At 25.5% G+C, this 23,128-nt stretch overlaps 1 protein-coding gene across 1 annotated transcript in view; it reads right to left on the bottom strand.

Moving 5' to 3' along the window:
- Positions 1 to 2,581: 2,581 nt before the first annotated feature.
- The window catches only part of LOC129608924 (uncharacterized), a 115,712-nt gene continuing 95,165 nt past the window's right edge, over positions 2,582 to 23,128 (bottom strand). Inside the window, exons 4-5 of the mRNA XM_055520727.1 lie at positions 11,248 to 11,356; positions 2,582 to 3,236 (exon numbers count right to left, since the gene is read on the bottom strand). Of these exons, the coding sequence (XP_055376702.1) occupies positions 2,986 to 3,236; positions 11,248 to 11,356 (360 nt within the window). The 3' untranslated portion in view covers positions 2,582 to 2,985. The remainder of the gene's footprint in view (positions 3,237 to 11,247; positions 11,357 to 23,128) is intronic.

The raw sequence follows: 23,128 nt of genomic DNA, 5'->3' as shown, positions 1-23,128 counted from the left end.
GAAGGGTAGTAGAAACTTTTAATTTATCTTAAAAATTAATGGCAGTTTGAATATAAAAACAAAAATATTTTACAAGCAAAGCTAGGGGGGGGGGGAGGGGGGAAATAAAACCTTAAAAATATTTTACAATTAAAAAAAATTAAAATGAAAATAAACTACGAAAAAAAAAATTATTAATAACAGTTAAGGTCATTTTTTTTTTTATGTGAATTTTAATGTTTTAAAGAAAAAACAAAAACAAAAAGTGAAGAAGAAGAAATGAAAATAGAAAATCTGGCCTTTACTTAAAACTAAAAAATTAAATTTTATTTTCTATAAGAAAATTTTTCATTTTATTTTAAAATTTTTCTTTTGTTTTTTATTTATTTTCTTGTTTTGTTTATGAAAAGAATTTTCCAATAAAATTATAAGTATAATTAACCAAAATTTAAAAATCAAAAATGCAATCTTATAATCAGTCAACCAGTTGAGAACAGAAAAAAAAGAAATTCGAAGAAGAGAAATTGAAATTTAAAGAAATAGAAATTTAAGTGGCCATCTATGAATGAAGAGAGAGGGTACTTAATTCTTTACAAAAATAATTAAGTATGAAAGTATAAAATACAAGGTATAGGACTCTAACATTCTATATAATTAATATTTAAGGATTTCTAATTAAAATAAATTAAAAACACATACAATTAAAAAATTAGTACTATAGTAATAGAATAACATAGTAAAGAAAAATGTTATAATTGTTCCGATAATAAAACATGAATTTTAAATATATTGTGGTATTTTTGAGAACTAAAACATCACTATTATGCAACTATATTAGTGTATTGTACGGCAGTGATTGCAAGTTATTATACAGCTGTTAATTTATTCTACGGCAGTGATTGCAAGTTATTATGCAACTATTAATCTATTGAATGGCAGTAATGGCAGATTTATTATACAGCTATTAATCTATTGCATGGCAGTGATTGCAAGTTATTATACAGCTGTTAATTTATTCTACGGCAGTGATTGCAAGTTATTATGCAACTATTAATCTATTGAATGGCAGTAATGGCAGATTTATTATACAGCTATTATTCTATTGCATGGCAGTGATAGCAAAATTTTTGTTTTGGTGAGACAAATTTAATTTATAATTGAATTTTTAATATGAGAATCATAATCGACATTTGAATTATAATATACATACGTAATTTTGTGACAGGAACAATTTTTTTTAAAATAATTTTAACATTAGTATGATGTCAAATTTATAATGAACCGATTATGGAATTTGCGTAATTATTTAAAACCAGAAACTGTAAAGTCCTGACAACGAAAAATGAGGAAATTTACTGAATGCAATTATATTGCAATAAAAAACTGCTTTATCAATATCATTGTCAGCCAAGTTATACAAGTAGTATTGATTTAATTATTTTATTTTAAAGTACCTACCGCTACAAACACTTCAAAAATTATTGCTCTACTAAAATAAATATTCATAATTAACTTGTGACTCGTTTTTACCGACCGTATTATATATGCAAGAGGTAAGTTATGTGATGGCAACAAATTTTGCATATCGAGTTTTCGATGGGAATACACTTCTCCATAGTAGAGAAGTATAAATAAACTATTTTTAGCAACCTGTCGGTCTGTCGGTCCGTCGGTCTGTGTGCGCACGCGTGTATCATTTAAAAATTTACTAAACAGTTTACGAAGTTCCACTCTCTAACTACTCTCTCTACTACTGTTACTACTGCTACTATACTCCTGCCACTATAATATGAAATTTTCTACATCTGACTCTTACATTATTTCGAACAATAAATAATAAAAATATTTGTAAAGTGAAATAATAATATTCTTAATAATCTTTGTATAAGGACTCATATACGGCGTATGACACAAAAACAAAAAAAAAAAAAGAATGCGTGTGAAAATTAAACTGACATTTTCATAATATTATAAATAATTACCAGTTAAAATGAACAGGTGCATGTAAAAAAAAATTAAAATCTATATATGATTGATAATACAGTGAGTATGAGGAAGCAGTCATATTGCATGAAAGTGGAGTGGAGGTGAGAGGAATTAGGGTAAGAAAACAATTAAATTTATAACATAATTTTTTACTTTGATATAGAGGAACACGCAACTATAGAAAAATAGTGAACTGAATTGAACTGAACTGGATTGCATGTTGCTTATATTTTTTTTTGTTTTTGATTTTTTGATGATTTTTTCAGTTAAAAATACAATATAATAAATTTATGTTTTGTAAATAATACACAAATATACATATGTATGTATGTATGTAATTATAAACTTATATACAAATAAAATAATTATAAATTTGTAAATTAAATTAAACTTAATACTAAAAAAAAAATTATTTAAAATCAATATGCATACAAACACATACATATAAATTTATTTTATAATAATTATTTTCTCTTTTTTTTTTTCTTGTTTTTTTTTTTCTTCTTCTCCTATATATAAATGTTATTATTTCTATACAATAAACGTGATGAAAATGAAGAAAATATTTAATATTTTTTTTATATTTTAAAAATAAAAAGGATAAATGGGAAGAATTTCTAAGGATTTGTTTAATTTTTTTCTTAATTTTTTTTTTTTAATTTTTATTTTTTAATTATTTTAAAGAAGAAAATACGATTTTATTCCTTTATATACACAGAATATGAAAAAACGAATATACAACTATACACATAATAAAAATTCCTATATAAGTATATGTATTTTGCGATTTACTTACACATACACATACATATATCAATACACATAACATTCCTATAGTATATAAGTATATATGTATTGCATCCCTATTAATTACTTATTTATTTTAAGGATATTTTAATGAATTCTTTTGATATTTTATGAAAAAAAAAAAATAAGAAATTTAGAAAAATTTCGTCGTATTATTTAAAAAAAAAAAATGTCGTCGTTATACAAATTTTCTTTTTGTTTTGCTGTTTACTTTTATTGTGATTGTACTTCACAGACAAAATATGTTTCAAAACTACATGGTGAATCATTCCATTTTAATCCTTTTCCATCACGATTCCATAATTCTAAACAATTTTCTTCTTCACCATTTTCATAACGGAAATTATTTGGTTCACCAGCATTCCAATTTGTAAATGTAATTGGTCGTCCATTTGCCATCCAAAAGAAATTACCTTCATCAGCTAAATCTGTACCAGATGTCCAAAAATGTTCATGTCCAAGTCCTAAAAAAATATATAGAAAAAAAAAAACAGAAATTAATTAATAAGTACAATGGAAATAAAATAATAATTTAAATAGATTTATTTCAAAAAGTTGAAAGTTCGGAAAAGATAGGTGGGGGGGGGGGGCCGAGCGAAGGAAAGGTATGAGGGAAAATTGGGGAAAAAGAAAACAGGGGAAAAAGATGAAAGGGAAGAGGAAAAGATTGCAAGAAGAAGGAGAAAAAGAGTGACAAGGAGAAGAAAAACGAGAAGGAGGAGTAGGAATATTATTTAAATTAATTTTAGTATGAAAAGAAATAGGAGGTAAGGAAGAGGAGGAAGAGAAAAGAAAGGAGAAGAAAAAGGGGAAAAAGGTGAAAAGGAGTGACAAGGAGAAGGGAAAGAGGGAGGAAGAAGGAAGAGGAAAGAAGAAGAATGACGACGAAAAAAGAAGGAGGAGGAAAATGTTGATAAGGCGAAGGAGGAGGAGAAGAAAGAGGAATGAGGTGACAAGAAGAAAGATAGGAAAAGAAAGAGATAAAAAAAGTAAGTTGAAGTAGAAATAGAAAGAAAGGGAAGGAAAAGTGATGACTAAAAGCAGGAAAAGTGAAGGAACGAAGAGAAAGAGAAAGGTTAGGGGTAAGAGTAAAAAGACGAGGAAGAAAAAGACGATAAGAAGAAAAATAAAGAGGAGGAGAAAGAGAAAAATTAGTAGAAGTAGAACTAAAAAGAGGAGGAAGAAAAGCTGGCGCGACAAAAGAAGGAACAAGACAACGAAGAAAAGAAAGCGAGAGAAAAGGCCAAAAGGCAGAAATCATATAAATATGAATTATATGTATCATATGCAATTGTAGAAAGCTCACTTTTATCGTGTAATATTCACGTTTATCATCAAAACTTTCATATCAACTTTGAAAAATATAAAAGTTCAACAAAATACATCATTTTCGAACCGAAAGGCGGAAATAATACTAGTGATGATTAAAGCGAAAATGTATTAAAATGCCAGCGTATCAATAACTGCGGTGGATTTGTCTTCAGTCGACAGAAAAAGGGGCAGGGGGAGAAGAAGCAGGAAAAAGAACCAGTAATCAATTTAACAAATCTAAATCTATACACAATCGATGTAGAAGTACCGATTTGTAAAAGTTTGTTTGATTAATATTTCTAATGACAATGAGAGAGAATATTCATGCATTGCAAGCCAAAACCAAATGACTAGACATAGTAGATGTTATTACTAAGAGAGTGAATAATTACCCAAAGTACCAGTGGTTAATGGAAAAATATAGAAAATTAAAAGAAGACAAAAATTTGATTCCCAGAGGCCTTTAACGCTGGGGAGGAATAAGAAGAAATGTCAAGATTATAAAACATCTTAATATTAGTAATAAAGGTATGAAAAACTTTTCGGAATAACATGTGTATAACTTAATTTTTAAGTCATTGTGTTATTTTTAATATGAATTCTTCCACATTTTTCCATTCATTCTAATTTCATGGAATTTTCTCGTGTGTTGTCTGAAATAATTTTCCCTGTTGAGAATAAAAGAAATTATAATTCGCATGCTATGATTTAATTTTAATTTTTTTCCATTTATAAAAGCTCTCATGAAACTTAAATAAAATTCTTAAAAACTTTATTATTTTTCTTAACCTTTTCAAAAAAAAAAAAACAAAAACCGAACACAAAAAACATGGCCCTAAAATTTCTAATATAAACTCATCGTAAAAAGAAAGCATAAAGAAAAAAAAAAAAAATAAATAAATAAAATGGACACCAGTTGCTGTTTATCCATTTCTATCATGTACAAATAAAAAAAAATCCTTTTATAATTTTTTCCTTGCCATCATTAAGGATAACAACAAAAAAAAAGAGAATAAGAAATAAAAAATTTCTAATTACATTTCCGTTTACGTATATAAAACAGAAAAACGTACATATCCCGCCCTTTCCCCATCCCCCTTCTTCTCTTCACATTTTACATTTTGTTTTGTCTATTCACAAAACTTACTGGTAATTATATAGTTTCAGTATTCTTCAAAATAGAATGAAGAAAATTTATTATGAAAGCACAACCAACACACACACACACCCTCCTTCTACTTCATGCAGTGAATATTTTTAGCAAAATAGGAAATTATTTTTGCCTTGTTATTATTTGCTCAAAAGGCTCACTACCTTTCTCTCTTTTCTTCTTTTTCTATTTCAATGTTTATACAAACAAGAAAGAAATATTTCATTTACAACCCTTATAGAGACAAGTTAACAAATTAAAATATTGAATTGTTTAGGTTAACAACATTGTTGTTACTTAACATTTTTGTGTTTCCTGTATAAAAAAATTTTTTTTTGTATTTAACATTTTAGTAATTTTTTTTTAATTTAATTTTGTATTTATTTATATTTTTTTTTTAACCAATAAATTTCAACTCTTTATGTCTTTGCTCTTTTTCAGCGCAATGGCTATACATAATTGTACCTTCCTATATATACCCAGTCTTATTTGTCTAGACGTGTTAAGGACAAGTAAAAATTATACAATTTTTATCGACTTTATTTAAAATAACAAAACCGAGGCACTTATATACGAGAGTGTTGAAAATAAAATTACATTAATTATTTTATATTTCGTTTGTAATGATAAAAGAGAATGGTATATAGAGTATGGAAATTGGATATACTCGTAATTATTTATCTAGGTCTAAGAAATCCTCGCAAATTTAAATCTAAATTCTAAAGATTTCCTAAATGTCCTACTGTTTAACTTAAATGAAGCCGTATATTTTCTATTAAGAAAAATTTTTAAACGTCTATATTGAAAGGGGAACTATCGAAATACCTGACTCAGCGTACTGCCGCATAAAACTAGTATTTCGTACGTCATTCAGGTTGCACTTTTAATTTTATTAGAAAATTTTAATTTTCAACATAATTTTTTGAATTATAAATCTCAAAATCATGAGAACTTCAAGAATATACAAAATTATTGCTACGTAAATTTTCTATTCACAATAATAATGCTATTCACAAAATGTTTCCTTATCTGTCTCGCATATTTATATGACGGTTGAGGAAAATTGAGTGTATATATTAAAATTTTTAAAGTGAGAATAAAATTTTTGTGATTTAAATATGAACACGAAAGAGAACTTTATTTAAAAAAATTGATAAAATATTATAAAATTATGAATTACAATATGTATGGGTCGATATTGTTAGGGAGAGTTAAAATAATCGAAGAACGAATTTTTAATAAAACTGTTATTAAATTATTTCAGCTATTCCTATGCTCGTATTAATAGAATTCAATGAAATAGGTTGTAGATTGTAGATTGCAAAAAAGGATAATAGTGCACCAAGACCTACAACACCTATAAGACCCAACCTCTTGATGAATTTGAATAACTTTGAAGGCCTAATAGAAAACAGCTCTGCTGGAGTGAGCACTTAATTCCCCAGTATCTCCATTCTCATGCGGGCGAGGGCTCCGCATTCCATCAGAAGGTGCGCCGAGTGAAATAGGTTATGAGTACCTTATAACTGCTTACATAAAAATTCAATTAAAACTTAATATTCACTTAAAATACTCATAATTAAATAAAAACGAAGTATAATTTAAGATTTCTTAATTATTATTTAAGAAAGAGCCGGAAATTTATCGAAATACTTGAATTAGACTATGTACATTAATTTTATTTTGATGAGTTGAGGAGGTTTCATAGATATTTAAGGAGAGGTTTTAGAACGAAACATTTTAGTACAATTAAAAAATTCTATGTCTCGTGATCTTTAAACGCGGATGGGTCAAATTTAAAAATTTCACACACAGCAAAAATGTGCTTTCCAATAATTACTATAGGCAATATATCAGATTTAAAAAAAAATCAGAGTGGGGTTAAAGTGTCCATTAAAATTTGTTACGCTACAATTGTACGTTTTGTACGAAACCTACTCTATAAATTAATTAAATTCAATTTCAAAATGCAGTACTGGCTCTTTATTTTCAAAAATATTTTTCTACTATGAAAGATTGGAATAAAAGATTAAAAAATTGAGTTAAATTATAAACATTTACTATAAATATGAAAGAAACACAATAAAAGTCAAGAATATTTTCTCAAATTAACATCCATATAAATCCAAAATCTAGAATACAAAATATTCGTTTGGAACTTGATAAATTCAAATAAAATTCCCTATAAATAAAATAATTGTGAAAAGCTTAAAATTAATACCATATTTGAGCTAAAAAATAAATAAATTTCGAAAAGGAGCCGTCCAGGAATTGAGTAGATTTTTATAATAAAAATATTTATAAAAGAAAATAATTTATGAACACTGAAGCTTGGTTGGTTAAACTTCATAATTTTTATTTATTTTGTGTCTGGAAAAGAATTAAATTTTCTCATTATTATTATTTATTTTTTTTTTTCATTCACAAATTTTATGTATTTTTATATTTTAAGTCTTTGTTTCTTGTTTTACATGGATTCTTCGTTGACAACATAAAATAAAACATTATAGAGGAGGAAAAAGGCAATGTTGTAAAACAGAATGCATAAAAAATACATGAAAAATTCACAGTGTTATTCACAATATGAAATTTTTTTTTTTTATTGTTTTCAAAATAACTTTAAAGCTGCTGTGTAACTATTAAAACAAACACTTCCTTTAAAAAAAAAACATAAGTTAATCGGATTTCTTGCTTTCTGGTTTTTAGTAGAATTCTTAAAGTAAACACCAAAAAAAACTTCATGTTCTCAAGTTGAGTTTTAAGGATCTTTTCCGGTTGTTCTCTCCTCTTTTTTTTTCATTTTATTTTCAATTTCCCATATATCTTATTATTATTATTTTTATACTCTTTTATTATTTTATGAGGGTATTTTTATTGTTCTGATGTGACTTTTAAAAAGGTAAAAAAAAATATATTTATAATTTAAGTTCAAGGTACTTTTTATATTGCATACACATGTAAAGAGAGAGAGAGAGAGAAAAAATTGTAGCTACAATAATAATAATAAAAAAAAAAATACAAGTTGAAAACATCATGTGGAGGGAAAAAATACGAACATGAAAGGAAATTTAAGTTAAATTTTTTTTTTTTTCAGTATATTTTTGTGATTTTATTTTTACTTTACCGTATTCACAATTGAAAAATTCACAGAACACAACCATTTTATGGATTAGAATTATTAAAAATTCAAAAGTTCATTTAAAAAGAAAATATTTTGCTTGTGGAAAAGAAGGCGATACAATTTAATTCAAAATTTGGAGGTTTTGAGTAGATCAAGTTAAAAGACCGAAAACTAAATTTGAGCTTGGGTAATTTGAAGAGTTTGAGTGATTAATTGTTTTTAAATTGGTTTAGAAAATATTTTAACAGCTTTACTGGTTCATCCAACTATCTATGCTATGTAAATCCGAATTCTAAAGCAAAATACAGATCTTCGTTAGACAATCATTTAAATTACAATTGAAATTTCTCTTTGAACTTCTTTTCTTCAAATATATTAGCTTAATTTCATTTGCTCCTAAATATATGCAATGGCTGACATTTACGAATAATAATTTTAATGAAACTTTCTCCCTTCAATGGCTCATTTTTCTAGAAATGTGGAATTTTTATAAACTAGAAGTTTGATCGGCTTTAAAATAAACTGAATTATATTTTCGAAATTCTTTTAAAAGATTTTCGAAATTTTTTTTTAAAGATGATTCGGACGATTAACATCTAATTCTTTGATTTCATTTAATATGTGGCAGATTTTTAAATATTTCTACACATATACCAAAAACTGCTCGCTATCGGCCCTATGGACGTAGAATTTTTTCAAGTAATTCTTAACAATAAGATTAGAATATTTATTTGTAGTACCATCACTACATTGTATACAGATTTGTTGTACCTTTAATATATAAATTCATAGTGCCTTTTCTTTAAATAAATAATTCATGTGCAAAATTATTAAATATTTAAATAAAATTCAATTGAATATTGAAAAACTGAAAATATCAATAATAAATTTAGATTGTTAAAAATTTATTAAAAAATTGAATTCTACACAATTGAATTTAAATTAAATTTGTCAAATTGAAAATTATTCAAAAAAACATTTAATATTGAGAAATAAAATTCTGAGAAATTTGCAGTGTATATAAAGAGGCAATGGATATGTTTATGAAATATTCTCGTACTCTTTTTAACTAGAACCAATGAAAATTGTAAGTCTGATTTTTAAAAATTATCGATTTTCTACTCTTCCGCTTCAATCATGGAAGCTCGCACGTTTTTTATTTTCTAGAAATTATTTTGAAATTTGTGATAAATCCAAAATATCTTAAAAAGTCTTTAATTAGTTTCGAAATTTTTAGGAATATTCTGGGTTGTGTTTTCGCAATGCTTAATTTTCTACTAACTTCCCTCGGAGGCAACTCTTCATAATTCAAAATACAGCAAATATGGCAAATCACTGTATTCACTTTATTCTGCCTTCTTCCATTTTTCAATTGCATTTTGTCTCTAAACTGTAGCAGTTAAACATAAAAATAAAATGTTAAAAAGGAATTAAATGTATTTCTATAAAGACACAAAAGAAATCACATAAAAATCAAAAAGGAGCAACGAAACTTATACAAACACGAATTCTGCCTATAACTTTGGTTATTTCAGAAAGAAAAAAAACACACAGTGCATGTAACCCTACTTGGTTTACCGTTCTTGTTTTATTTTATTTTTTTTTTATATTATATTTATGAAAGGAATCAAAGGCCACGTTATTATTTTAATATTTATGTCATTACAATCACTAACTCATGCTATACACTTTTCCAACATAATATTGTAAAAATTATAAATGAAGAGAGCGAGAGAAAAAAAACCATTGTGCACAGTGCATGCACAATGCACATAACAAATACTTTTACAATCATACTGCCATGAACAAGTAAAAATTTTACACAAACATTCATACATTTATTTTGGTATACAATAAATTTTTACTTCCATAATACATAAAGTAGACCTTTTATAAATTTTAACTTTGACGTGGTTTAAAAATTAAATGGCAGCCAAAAGCTATACAAGTAGTATTTAAAAGGATATGAGAAAAATTGGTAGGGAAAAGGAAGTGAGATGAAGCAAAGAAGTTCAAAATTCTTTAAAAGAATAAGCAGGAAAAATGCCAAATAAAATAATGAAAACAAAGCAAAATAAATTTTCTATATAAAGCGAGCAATATTCATATAAAATATTTCAAGTATTTTTACAAGTTGTATAGGTACTAAATTAAATGACAAAAGAATGTAAAAACAGAGATAGTGGGGGAAGGAGATAGAGAGAGCGACATAAAATGTACTTATATAAGACACATTCTTTCCGGCACTGTGAAATTTTGCGACAATTTAATATTCATTTTCATTTTACAGGTATTTTTCACTTCAAGTACTTATGGGGGGAAAAACTGAACAAAGAGAGAGAGAGAGAGAATGGGTGAAAAATATAGTGAGAATATTTAATTCTTTTGTTTTAAAAAATGAAAAATTCTTCTTGAATTTTATAAGAACAAAAGCGAAAAGCAAAAATTCTTTAGTATATTCTTGTTCATTATAAATTAGCATTAATGAAGAGAAATTACAATATTTGACAAGTTCATAATATGAAAGTCACTTAAAAAAATTTTGTATAATTTTTTCTTTATTTTTTAATATAAGTTTTTGTATGTACGTATATGTAATTAAGTATTGAAATTATGAATTAAGTTTTCAATCTAAAACTACGTAGATGTAATAGTGTCGCCTTAAGGTTTCTATGAATTAATTATAGTAACGCCTAAGGGAACAACGGAGGTTTCAGTAATTCATTACTATCATACAACTAAATCAAAGTAATTCAAATTACTATCATGATACAAATTCTCTTTAATTTACTTCAATTTAAGTTTTAGAATATATTATTATTATGTGTTTAAGGGAGAGGTGGAGTAGACTTGATATAATTGTTATATTTGTAAAAAATAATCGTGTACTTACCAAAATCTCTAATATATTTCTCCAGTCTATCGTTTTCTTCCTGTGATGATATACTAGATAAATGCATACCATGGTATCTACAATACTGGGCAGCCTTAAACCAATTCGCCTTTAGATTTATGAATATTCATGAAAATGAAAAATAAAAAAAGGAAAAAAAAATTTAAATAAAATGAAAATAAAATAAATTGAAATTAAATAATAAAAATTGAATATTTAAAATAAAAAACAGAATTAGTGTGTCGTACAGTGTCGTTACCGAACACTCAGAACAGTGTGTTATTCATTCGGAAACAAAAATGCATAGGTATAAAATTGAAATTTTGTTATTTTCTCGTTAAGCTCTAATTTTGACCAAGTTGCTGATTCCGCAAAAATTAAAAAAACAACGGCTTATTCAATTCCTCATCTTGTGCTTATCCGTAGACTATCTAACCCATCGAAATTTTAACACAATAATAACTTCTGCGCTAGAAGACCGAATAAGTTGCAAACCATTTCGTTGGAAAGATCTTGGTGGCATTTTAAATTGGCCTTTACTTTTCATTCTTAAAACATTTTCGTCTTTAGAAATTACATGGGAGTTAGTAGGAATGATGTAAGAGAAAAAATACAAATTTTTAGATACAAAACTGCTTAACAACCATTTTTGTACAGTATAAAAGGATACTTGCTAAACACCGAGGTTTTTTGCATATAGTTTTCTAGTTTATTGTAATTAAGAACAGCCTTTTGCTCGTACATCATAGAAAATCCAAATGATTTAAATGATTTAAAAAGGTAAATTATTTAGTAATCTAGTTATGGAGGACAAATCAAGAAGAATTTGAAAACCTTTTGAACTCGTATTCCCTGAAAATTTGCTGTTTTGCCTTTAGTTAGCAACAAATTTTATTTAGTTAGCAACAAATCGCCCATTAGAACCAGCTTTGAAAAGAATCAAACATTCTTCTGAAAGAGATTCTGGAAGATATACACAATGATAATAGTTAAAAACTCATGGCCAATATTTAGTAAAATCTCAAATTAAATAAAAACCATTTTTTTCCTCTTTCTATTGTTAACAAAATAAAAGAGAGGATTAGACTTATTATTGGCATTATTGAAAATTCATCATTCCTATAGATAAAAGCGAAACAATTTTTACATATTTTAAAAATTTAATTGTCAATTTTTAGGTTAACAACTTCTTTTCAATATCCAAAACAAAAAAATAAAAATTATGCATTTTATCGGATTTCACTTTACTAAAAAAAAAAATTATCAATAATTTTATTAACTTCAATTGAAAAAAAGAAAACCATTAAGTACCACATAGGATGGTCAAAAAACAATATGAAATCCGAATAATTTTTGTTTTTTATTTGTGTTAATTTAAAAAATGCATACGAAAACAAGGAAATATCAATATGGTTGGTGAAAGATAAACCCTTTTAATACAAAATGAAAAAAATTTCAAAACAAAAAAAAAAAACATAAAAGCCAATCCTTTCAACTCCATTTAAAATCCATTTATTAAATTAAAATAAAATTTTATTTAAATAAAAAAAATTATTTTCAATAAAAAAAAGAATGAATAATTTTTTAAAAATATTTTTTTAATGCAAATTTTTTATTTTAGACTGCATTCATCGGAAAAAAAATGTAGAATGATTGTTGACCACATCATTCGCGTTATCTATTTCAAATATTCAGACAAAATATTGATGCTGCATTATGCTATTAGAAAGTATGGTTTTACTGCTTGCAATCTTTGTTGTATTAAGAGGTTATCAGTTCGTTTGTTGTTTAAATAGGCTCCTTTTTTAAAGATTTTGTGTAGAATTAAATAGTTTAAGTTGAGTTAAATTTTATTTTTTTTTGAGTATTCCCAAGGTTATTTAAAATTAATTGACAAAAATTTTGAAACAATTATCAAACAGTTTAAGTCATCAATTTCAGAAATTTTAAGTTTAACCAATAAATAATATTTGATAAATTGAAGAAAAACGTGGTGTCATGGGATAATTTGTTTTATCTTCATTTTAAATAAAATTTTACTGATTCGATAAAGAATATTTGACAGTCATTTAATATCGTCTTGCCACGTGCCTCTAGCAAAAATGTGTTCGATAATTATTTCCTATATGTATAAGTGGATTTCAAAAACACTAGTTTCAAAAACAAAAAGTGAGAGTAATGTTTTCCTGAAATTCTCAATTCAAGGCATGCACAATTTACTACTTAAATGCGCGTGACATTAAAATTCTCACTCATTTGACGGAAAATTTTTGACTCATTAATTATTTTCTACTTAATGTTAGCGAAGTTCTCTACTTAATTACCATAAAATTTATTGTAAAATTCATTGTAAAATTTAAGATGAACATATTTGCATTTCTATTTTTACTCACTTTTATATGAAATTTCTTCAAAAATTTATAGTGATTTAAACTAATTAGTTTTAACTCATCACAAAATTTTCGCTCATTTGTGTGAGTGAATTTGCGCTGATTTTTATGTGACCTTTCTACATAATATTTTTTTTTCTAATTTGTCATAAAATTTTTCACTTATTTGTAACGAACTATTTATACATATATATCCCCGCGTCGATATTTTGTTTTCAAACTTTGGGTACTTAAAATTTTCAATAAAATTTTTCACTATTGATTTAGAGTAATGCTTTCCCCTCAATTATTTTATAATTTTCTATCAGATGAAATTGAAATTTTCTATTAAATTCATGCTTGCTTATTCCACTCATATTTCATAAAAAAAAATGTCCACTCATATATCACATGAAATTTTTCACTCATTTTATGTACTCATTGTATAGAATTCTTCACTTATGTCAAATATGTCAGTTATTTACGACGACATTTTTTCCTTATTTATACACTATTTTCTTATACACTATAAAGAAGACATACTCTTACACAGCTTTTGAAGTAATTATCACTATAATTCGCACATAATTATGAAAAAATTCAATGAGCACAAAATGACATTAAAATACAAAGTAGTTAATTTTATCAACTCGCAGTTAATAAATTTATTTCTATAGTTCTATTCACATTATTAAATAATAATTTAGAAACTTTTCAAATGAAAATTTTGCCATTGAACTTATATCAACATTCTTAAAAGGAAACATTTAAAAAATTCTTAAAAAATAAAAACAGAAGAAATCCTTTAAATTCATTTTAAGTTCAAATTCTTTAATAATTTTTCAAAGTTCATATTCATAATTTTAAATGCTCTTCACTATTACTATATCTAGACATCATCATACTTATATAATTAGACATATTAAAAGAATACATGCAATGATATGAACTTAAAAATTCTTATTGCATAGCTGTGTGAGCTTAAAAACAAAATTCTATAAGAACTCAATACTCTTATAATCTTTATTTACATTTTTATTTTTTAAAGATAACATCTACATTATATGGCATATAATAGTGAAAAATTACAAACATAGTACACATACGAAGTGTATATGTGCATCCTTTCGTAAATATACTAGAAAGCAAATATAATTTTGAATAGATAAATCATAATTTACTAGTATTTCGCAGGATATTGACATATAAATTCTATAGTACATAAATGTTAGTTAAAATCGCTTTTATATGCGAAAGAGATAGAGAAAATTTTTTTTTATAAAAGACATTCAGATCGTATAAATTTTTATGTTTTATTTAGAAAACGAATCAACATTGAGTATTTTAGTTCTTTAGAGCACAAATCCAATAAAATTTCAAAAAATATGTAATTTAAGTGCTATTTTTTTTCCTGCCTTTTTGTCTGGCCATTTTGTCCGGTTTGTTACAATTTCATTTTCGAATTTTTTAAACAAATTATAACCCCTAAAAGAACCAACAAAATCCGTCTGTGTCGAAATCGGAAAAACACTGTGAATGAGTATGGCAAAAGACACTGTGATAAAACTTGCTCTTAAACTTCTTCGTTATTTGGAATTCGATATTTTTTACTGTACAACTCTAGAGCTTTAACAATTACCTCATTTAGATTTGTGCCCATATCTTTTCAATTCACCTTGTATCATTCACACTTATACCCTTCCAAGTTTGCCTGAATTTTATCCGCCCTATTCGTGCCTTATGGATATCATTCGTAATCCTGCTACGTTTTTAATCCATTTTAACTGATATAATAACAGTATATTTCGTTTATGCCTATTTTAAATAGCGTATTCTTCTCCTAAAGGTATGCAATAAATTTTCTCTTAAATGTATACAATACGTCATTCCCCTCCAGTAATGCAATAATATTATTATAACATGCAATTTGAATAGAACAGTATTTTGATAGAACACAGTCAGTAATTTGATTTATTACTTATAGGAAATGGGCTACTCTACAAAGCTGTACTCCCAACGAGTTTTTCATATTTTCATTAAATTTTTTATTTATTTTGTAATGTAATTTGTTTTTCAAATGATTATTTCTACTACATCTATTTAAATTACAGATAAAAATATTAAAATACACAAAAATCCTCGTACAATATTATAAAAAAAAAATAAAAATAAAAAATTAATTATTTATTTTTTTTTACTTGGAAGCTTTTTACATAGCATGATGAACTTTACCTTTCAACAATCTATAATTATTTTGCGTGTTTTACTTGCTACAAGTGTGCTATATAGCTATATATATAAAATTTATTTCAATCCTTGCGATTTCACCTTCTCTAATAGTGATTTTGTGTGTGCTTTTTTTTAATTTGACCTGTCTGAGATGTTAGGGATTAAATGTCTGGTCTCAATGTGTATAATATGAAAGAATTCATTAAAAAAAACGGTATTGATGTGTGTATTTTGTATAGGTATATAGGTGGGTTTGTACAAGAACATAATGCGAATTTAATGTATTTTAAATATACACATGCATCCAATATGTAGAGGTCTCTAAATATCCGAAGGGGACGACTATTCTGCTTGCTATTTTAGTGAAATCTTATTTTTTTTTGATCATTTATGAAAAATATGAAAAAATTTTTTTTATAAGAATTTTTTTTTGTGTTAGTTTTTTAAGGAAAAAATTTTTTCCCTATAGGCCAAAAATAGAAAGGATATTTTAAGAGATTATGATTTTTGTGTATAAAACCTTTTTATATTCCTAAAATATTTTTTATAGGAAAATAATGGTAAACTAAATGGGTTTCTTTTGAAATAATATTAAAAAAGTGTTCACATTTATAGTTATGCCTTTTTACCACTATATTAAATATGAGCCACAAAATTTAGCAAGCTTCTAATTTTGGAAAAAATTTTGCGCTAGAAACTCTTTAACACGAAATTATTAAATTTAGAGGTTTAATGGTGACACTGCATCAACACTTAGGGAAAAGCAGTGTTACAAAAAATTGTATAATTTTAGGAGCATTTCAAAGACTACGAAATTTAACTAGGATTAAGACACTTTTATCCAAAAGAAATCTTATCTTATCCAAAAAAAATTAAAATTAAATTATAAAACTTTATCATGTCCAACTCATTTCATGTGACTCATTTTGTCCAACTAAGACAATTACATTATTATTGACCCCTTAAACATATGCAATTTTTATGTAATTCTAAAATCAAAATGTTAAAGAAATATGAGATACTAAACAGATGAAAAGAAAACTGATATTGTAAAGAACTGCTATGAGAAAACCCCAAGAAAAGAACATAAAAAATAATGAAAAAAGAACAGAAAACCATAATTTTTAACGTATCCTAAGAGAATTTTCCTTTTGTTTAAAATTTAGTTAAAATATTTGAATTTGCTCTCAAGTAATGAACTATACTTGTATGCATATTTAATAGTTGAAATATCGAATAATATAAAAAATATTTACCATTCTTGGGAAAGAAAAGTGAATAATGTGCACCTTTCAATAGGAGACTGTAATGAAAAATTAATTTTTATTCAATATTAAAAGAATTTGCTCTAAAGCTATCCTTAAATATTCTAAATAATATGGCAAGTTTGAGGTAAAAATTTCAGCTTTTGATGTTTTAAAATTAAATTTTTTTCACCTTTATTTAATTTAAGTACCCATTTTTTGCTTATCATTAGTTGAATTCTTTGGTCATCAAATTAGTTATTCCTTACATGCAGCAGGTTTAGGTTGTAATAAAACTTAAATCATTTGAATAATATTCATTATTATTAACTAATATATTATTATTTATTCATTTCAATTATACATGCATTTCTGCATATTTGATTAAATAATAATAATTATATTCGAAAATTACATAAAATTTATAATATAGAATAATAATTATTACAAATCAATTATGAATATTTCATCAAATGCAATTAATTTCTACAATAAATAATTTGAATAATTCTATACATTATTTGAATATTAATTTCAATATTACATAAGAATAATAATTAACTATAATAGTAATTTGTTAATGAATATAAGTAAGTGGTAAGTTAATGATAAAATTCTTTAATATTTAGTACAAAAAATTATTCAAAATTTTTACCTTCATCGTTTCGAAAAAAAAAACAAAACTATTTTAAATCTAATCATATTAAAGAATTAAATGAAGTTGAATTTAAAACCGAAATAGCAAATAATTCTTGCATGAAATCAGAATTTAAAAATTTAAAATTTAATCATTATTAAATTGCAGAAATCAACATATGTAAATTTTAATTAAATTAGAAAATTCTTTATATTATATTATAATTACCGATGGGGATGGGTGGTGGTACAATGTTAAACAAAAAAAAAATCATTGATGTATATACGAGTAGAACTGGTTTAAAATTTTACATAAAATTTTTAAAACTTAAGTAATAATTAAGCACTTAAACGTATTAAAAATTTTAGTAATTAAAATTTCTATTAATTAATTTAATTAATTTCAATGACATAAATTTAATTTTTAAAGTTGTTCATATTTACTTTCAAGGTTTCTAATTTTTTTTTTTTTTGCTTTAGAATAAAATTGTAAAAGGAATTATTTTAATAAATTGAAGATCTTGTTCTTGATTGATATTAAAAAAAAAATGTTATTAGAATTTGTAGTTAAAATAATTACAAGTTTTTTTTTAATTTAATTGATTGATTAAGTAAGAAAAAATATTCAAATAATAAAAAATGCTTGTTCTGCAATATTAAAGGTGGTAGTAACGAAAATTGTAATGATTTATGATGAGTAATTCGAATACGAAAACAAACGCAAACAAGTTCTTATTTCGGTAACTTTAAAACTGTACAGTAATAATGTATGGGTAGTGAATTCGGCAAAATACAACCATTTAAGAAAATACATTGGAAGTAAGGGATTTAGTAGAAAATGATACAAGGTGAAATTAATTTGTTCTTTATTGAACAATGTATCGGACGTCTCTTTATATAATGCTGTTATTTAACATTGTTTTCCCCTGGAGCATCCGCGCGGATTCGTGAAAATTCAAAGGCACTTAACATTATAAATACCCCACTTAATAAGAATTTTGGTTAGATTGAGAAGTTTCCTGAATTTACGGTAAAAAAAAATTTACGATATTAACAATTTTCTCTCACAATGTCATATAATAAGTAAGAACTATCAACAAAATTTGTTAAAAGTAAAAAATTAACAATATCGTAATTTTTTTTTTACGATATTAATATTCAAGAGAGGATAAAATTGATTTTTATTTAACTCTTATTCTAAAATTGTACTTGTGAAATTTCATTTTCAATTAACGACACCAAATACGATAAATATATACGATCTTAACACTAAATTTAACTTACAGCGACCTTTAAGTAGTTTCGCAATACAAATACAATAAAAAGTAAATTGCCTTTTATATAAAAAAATAATGTAAATAAAAAGTATTGCCTTTTTTACGGTAAATAACATCGGTAAAAGGCAGCAATATTATTGATATAAACAGGATTGATGATAATTACAAAAGTAAAAATAAAAATTCTATTCTTCGTATACATTCAATACGTAAATGGCTACAAATAGTAACTCTCAAGTCTCAGTTATAAATTATTTTCGCACTAAAAGTGCTAATAAATTTTTAAAAATTTTTAATATTTCTGGTTAGTTAAAAAATTGTTTTTTTTTTTTTTGTTTAAATATCAAAATTCTAATATTAAAAAATTACTACAATAACATTAATGGGATCTTTTAATATTTCCTCTTTGAAAAATATCATAATTTCCTCAATTTTCTAGTATTTTTGATAATAGAGAAATCGTTTACACGAGCTACTTGCTATGCTATTATAAATTCTTGTATGAAAACTTGTGCGTGTCATTCAAATTGTTGAAAATCTCCCAACACTCAAAAAATCAAAAATTAAAATTTCATAAAAATGTGAATCATATCATAAATAATAATAATAATTTTTGAAACAAGTTTGCGGATTAAAGAATTGTTCAAAAATAAACTTGACAATAAACAAGAACAAAAAAAAAGCAAAATTGTGAACTTGTGAAGTTCAAATTGATTGTGAATATGACGTTACATTAATGCCTATACGAAAATTGAGTTCAGTTATTAAATTACAAATTAAAAATATTTTTTAAAATTAAAAAAAATAATTGGGTTTTCTTTGAAATAACAAAAATATAATTCTGTCACGAGTAAGTAAAAATAACCCACTTTATTATTACTTTATTGATTTAATTTTAATTAAAAAAGTGTATGCTTGCATATGCACTGTCCATACCTACGATAATATATTGAGTAAGTATATAGTGTATATAAATGCAAATATTATCAAGTGAAATCGGTTGAAAATAAACAAAAAATCTTTAAAAAAAAAAACCAGTTTAAATTTGTAATCCAATATTCAAGTACAATATTTTCTTTAAATAATTCCATGGACACACCTTGTATTTATCATTATTATTGGTGCAAATATACAAAGGAATGTAGAAATTTAACCACCAAATAAAATTGCATACATTTATTGCATATACATACATTACAAACTTATTTAATTGAATGATTGAAATTCGAACTGAATGAAGTGGTTTGCAAATTAGCACATTTACCATTAACTATTTTAGTTGTTTGAAAAAAAAAAACGATATTTAACCTTACAAGATTTTAATTCTATAAAATTAAGTAATTCTGCTAGTAAAACTATTACTAAAAAACGTTATTGCCGAATTCGGTTAGTCAGTTACCATAATATATAAAATGGAATCTCCAAAAACCGAACACTTAGAAATCCCGTAAGTTTTGATTGTAATACAAAATTTTTACATTATAAAAGGTTTTTTAAAGCAAAACCAAATTCTCCTGCAAAATAAATTGGTCATTAAATAGAAATCTCCATACAATTCGCAGTTCGGTGTACAGAGGTTTCACTGTAATTAAATTTTCTGTTAGGAAGACATTTGATCTTATTTCTTTGCTTATTTACTTACAGAAATTTTGTAAAATTTATTTTTAAAGAATTATAAGTCGAAAAACGATGTTTTACGAATTTTTACGATATTTTTATACTCCTCTAGAGTTAAACTTATAAAAGACAACTATTTCTCGACAAAACTCGCAAGTTTCAAATGTAGGAAATGTTTCCCAAAATTGGATTCAACAAAAAGTCTTTTAACAGAATTTTTGGTACTATGAAAGGACTATGACCTTTTGAAAGGGAGAAGGTTAAGAATTTTCTCTTCTAGAAATGGAATTCTTAAACGAACCATTTTTTTTATACAGACACACATTTTTCAAAGGGTTTTCAGGTTCTGTAATCAAACAATAGACGGACAGACAAAGAGATAAGATGAAAATTTTATAATTATTTTGGCAAAGCGCTAAATATAAAATAAACAACAAAATAATGTTTTAAACTGATAATTATATATACTCTATGCGCACCTCTAAATGTTAATTTTTAAAATCGTTTTATCGTATCTTTACCACACAAACAAGTGGAATGCATAAATTCTACAAGTAAAATTATTTACTTCGTGATTCTATACACACAAACATGTATATTTGTACCCCATATTTAAATTATTTCATAAATATGTACATAAATTTGTTTAGAATATTTTATATACATATAGATATATCTATACATTTTAAATATGAATGCTCTCATGACAATGACACTTGCATATTTCTTTAAGGGTTAAGTGCAAGGCTAATCTTAATCTGAAATGAAAAATTGTTTATAAGAAAAAATTTTTTCACATTTTTTTTTTTCATTTTTTTTTTTTTTTTTTGAATGATAACTTATATTTTTCTACACCAGTTATCATATAAGATTTATTGAAGTTTAAAATTAAAAAAGAAAAAAATGTATAAAACGGGGAAAATGTTATTTTTTTTATCAAGGTTATTTTCGTATTATTCGCGCGTTTTGCTGATATTTTTTTTTTGTTATTGTATAAAAGAATTTTTATAAGAAAATTTCCTCTTGAAATTTCTATCTTCATGCTATTAAATCTGAATGAATTATTGTGAATAGTTTTGGATTAAATGTTTATGTGTAACAAGTGTTTTATTCCATTTCTAATACCGCAAAAAAGAGCGTAATAATGAGTAAAAGTGAGGTTATAATTGTATTTTAAATATGGACTTGAATTCTGAACTTGTTATTAGATATGAAACATGTTGAAAAAGTGTCATTAGCTAAAAAGATTTGACGCTATAAAAGATATAAGTGCGATAATTAATGAGCGTTTAAAAATAACGAGAATTTGCGTATATCAATTAGATTCGGATTGTCTTAATAGGAAAAACAGTGAATAAATCCTATTTTTGATACAAGTGTAACATAACTCCTTTATCAATGCTCCTTTAAGTGACTGATACCAATTAAAAGTACAATCTAATTATTTTTTTTGCAATCCATTTAAGAGCTTCTTGACAAATTGTTTACCTTAAACATTATGGCTAAGTTACTTCATTTAGCATTCTGTAATTTTTTGTACTAATGCAGTATTGCATACCATAAAATAAAAATACCACAATAAAAATACCATAATTTCTAATAAATTTAAAATTTATATTCAATAATTTAAATTCACTTATGTTATTTGTTTACTACCCATCAACTAAAGAATCGCTTCTTTAACTGATTTGTAAATTAAACAATCTGATCTTTTCACTGCAATTTCTGATCTTTTACCAGCTACGCAAGGCGGCTGTAGCCAAAGCTAGACTAGCGTCGAATAGGGGACCTGATATCTCTTCGATTAGGGGATATCAGTGCTGTGATAGGGGTTCTGACGAGCCATTGTCTAGTTGGCGAACATGCGAGAATGATTGGCCGTCCCTCCGCAAACGATCTCTGTAGGAGCTGCTTCGACGAGAGAGGGGAGGAAACGGTTACCCACCTCCTATGCTCATGTCCGGCACTGGCAAACTCTAGGCAGAGATTGCGCGGTTTGTACTTCTTCGGTTGCGCTGTAGACCTAGCTGATATAAATATTAGTGATCTTGGCCGATTTGCGAGGAGTTCCGGTTGGTTCGAATGAGGGCGAAAAAGGAGAGCTCCGGCGATAACACAACGGCCTGAATGGCCTATATGTATGCTTCGGGGTGGCGCCTTAACTTAACCTAAGGGAACCACAATTACATTGTTATATGGGGATGACAAATAGAATTTAGAACACGAATATTAAAATTTAAAATGCACTTTAATAATCAACGGATAGTTTCGGCTAAAAACTCTGTTTCCGATAAATTTAATTAAGTTTTCTTTTCAACTCTTAAAACAAGAAATTCATATAATTTTTTTTTTTCAATATTTTTAATCTTTTGTTTAATTTTTAATATTGTTGCTTCAATCATTAATAGAATGACTTTTTAGCTTTGTTATGCAAATTGAATAAAAAGAAAATATGTAAATTTTTTTTTCCAATGATCATTCATAAAAATATTGTAGTATAAAATAGAAA

The sequence above is a fragment of the Condylostylus longicornis genome, unplaced genomic scaffold (genome assembly GCF_029603195.1).
Source record: "Condylostylus longicornis isolate FDR11 unplaced genomic scaffold, ASM2960319v2 ptg000038l, whole genome shotgun sequence".
NCBI lineage: Eukaryota > Metazoa > Arthropoda > Insecta > Diptera > Dolichopodidae > Condylostylus > Condylostylus longicornis.
The sequence above is the reverse complement of the archived record's forward strand: the minus strand, read 5'-3'. Positions and strand labels throughout refer to the sequence as shown.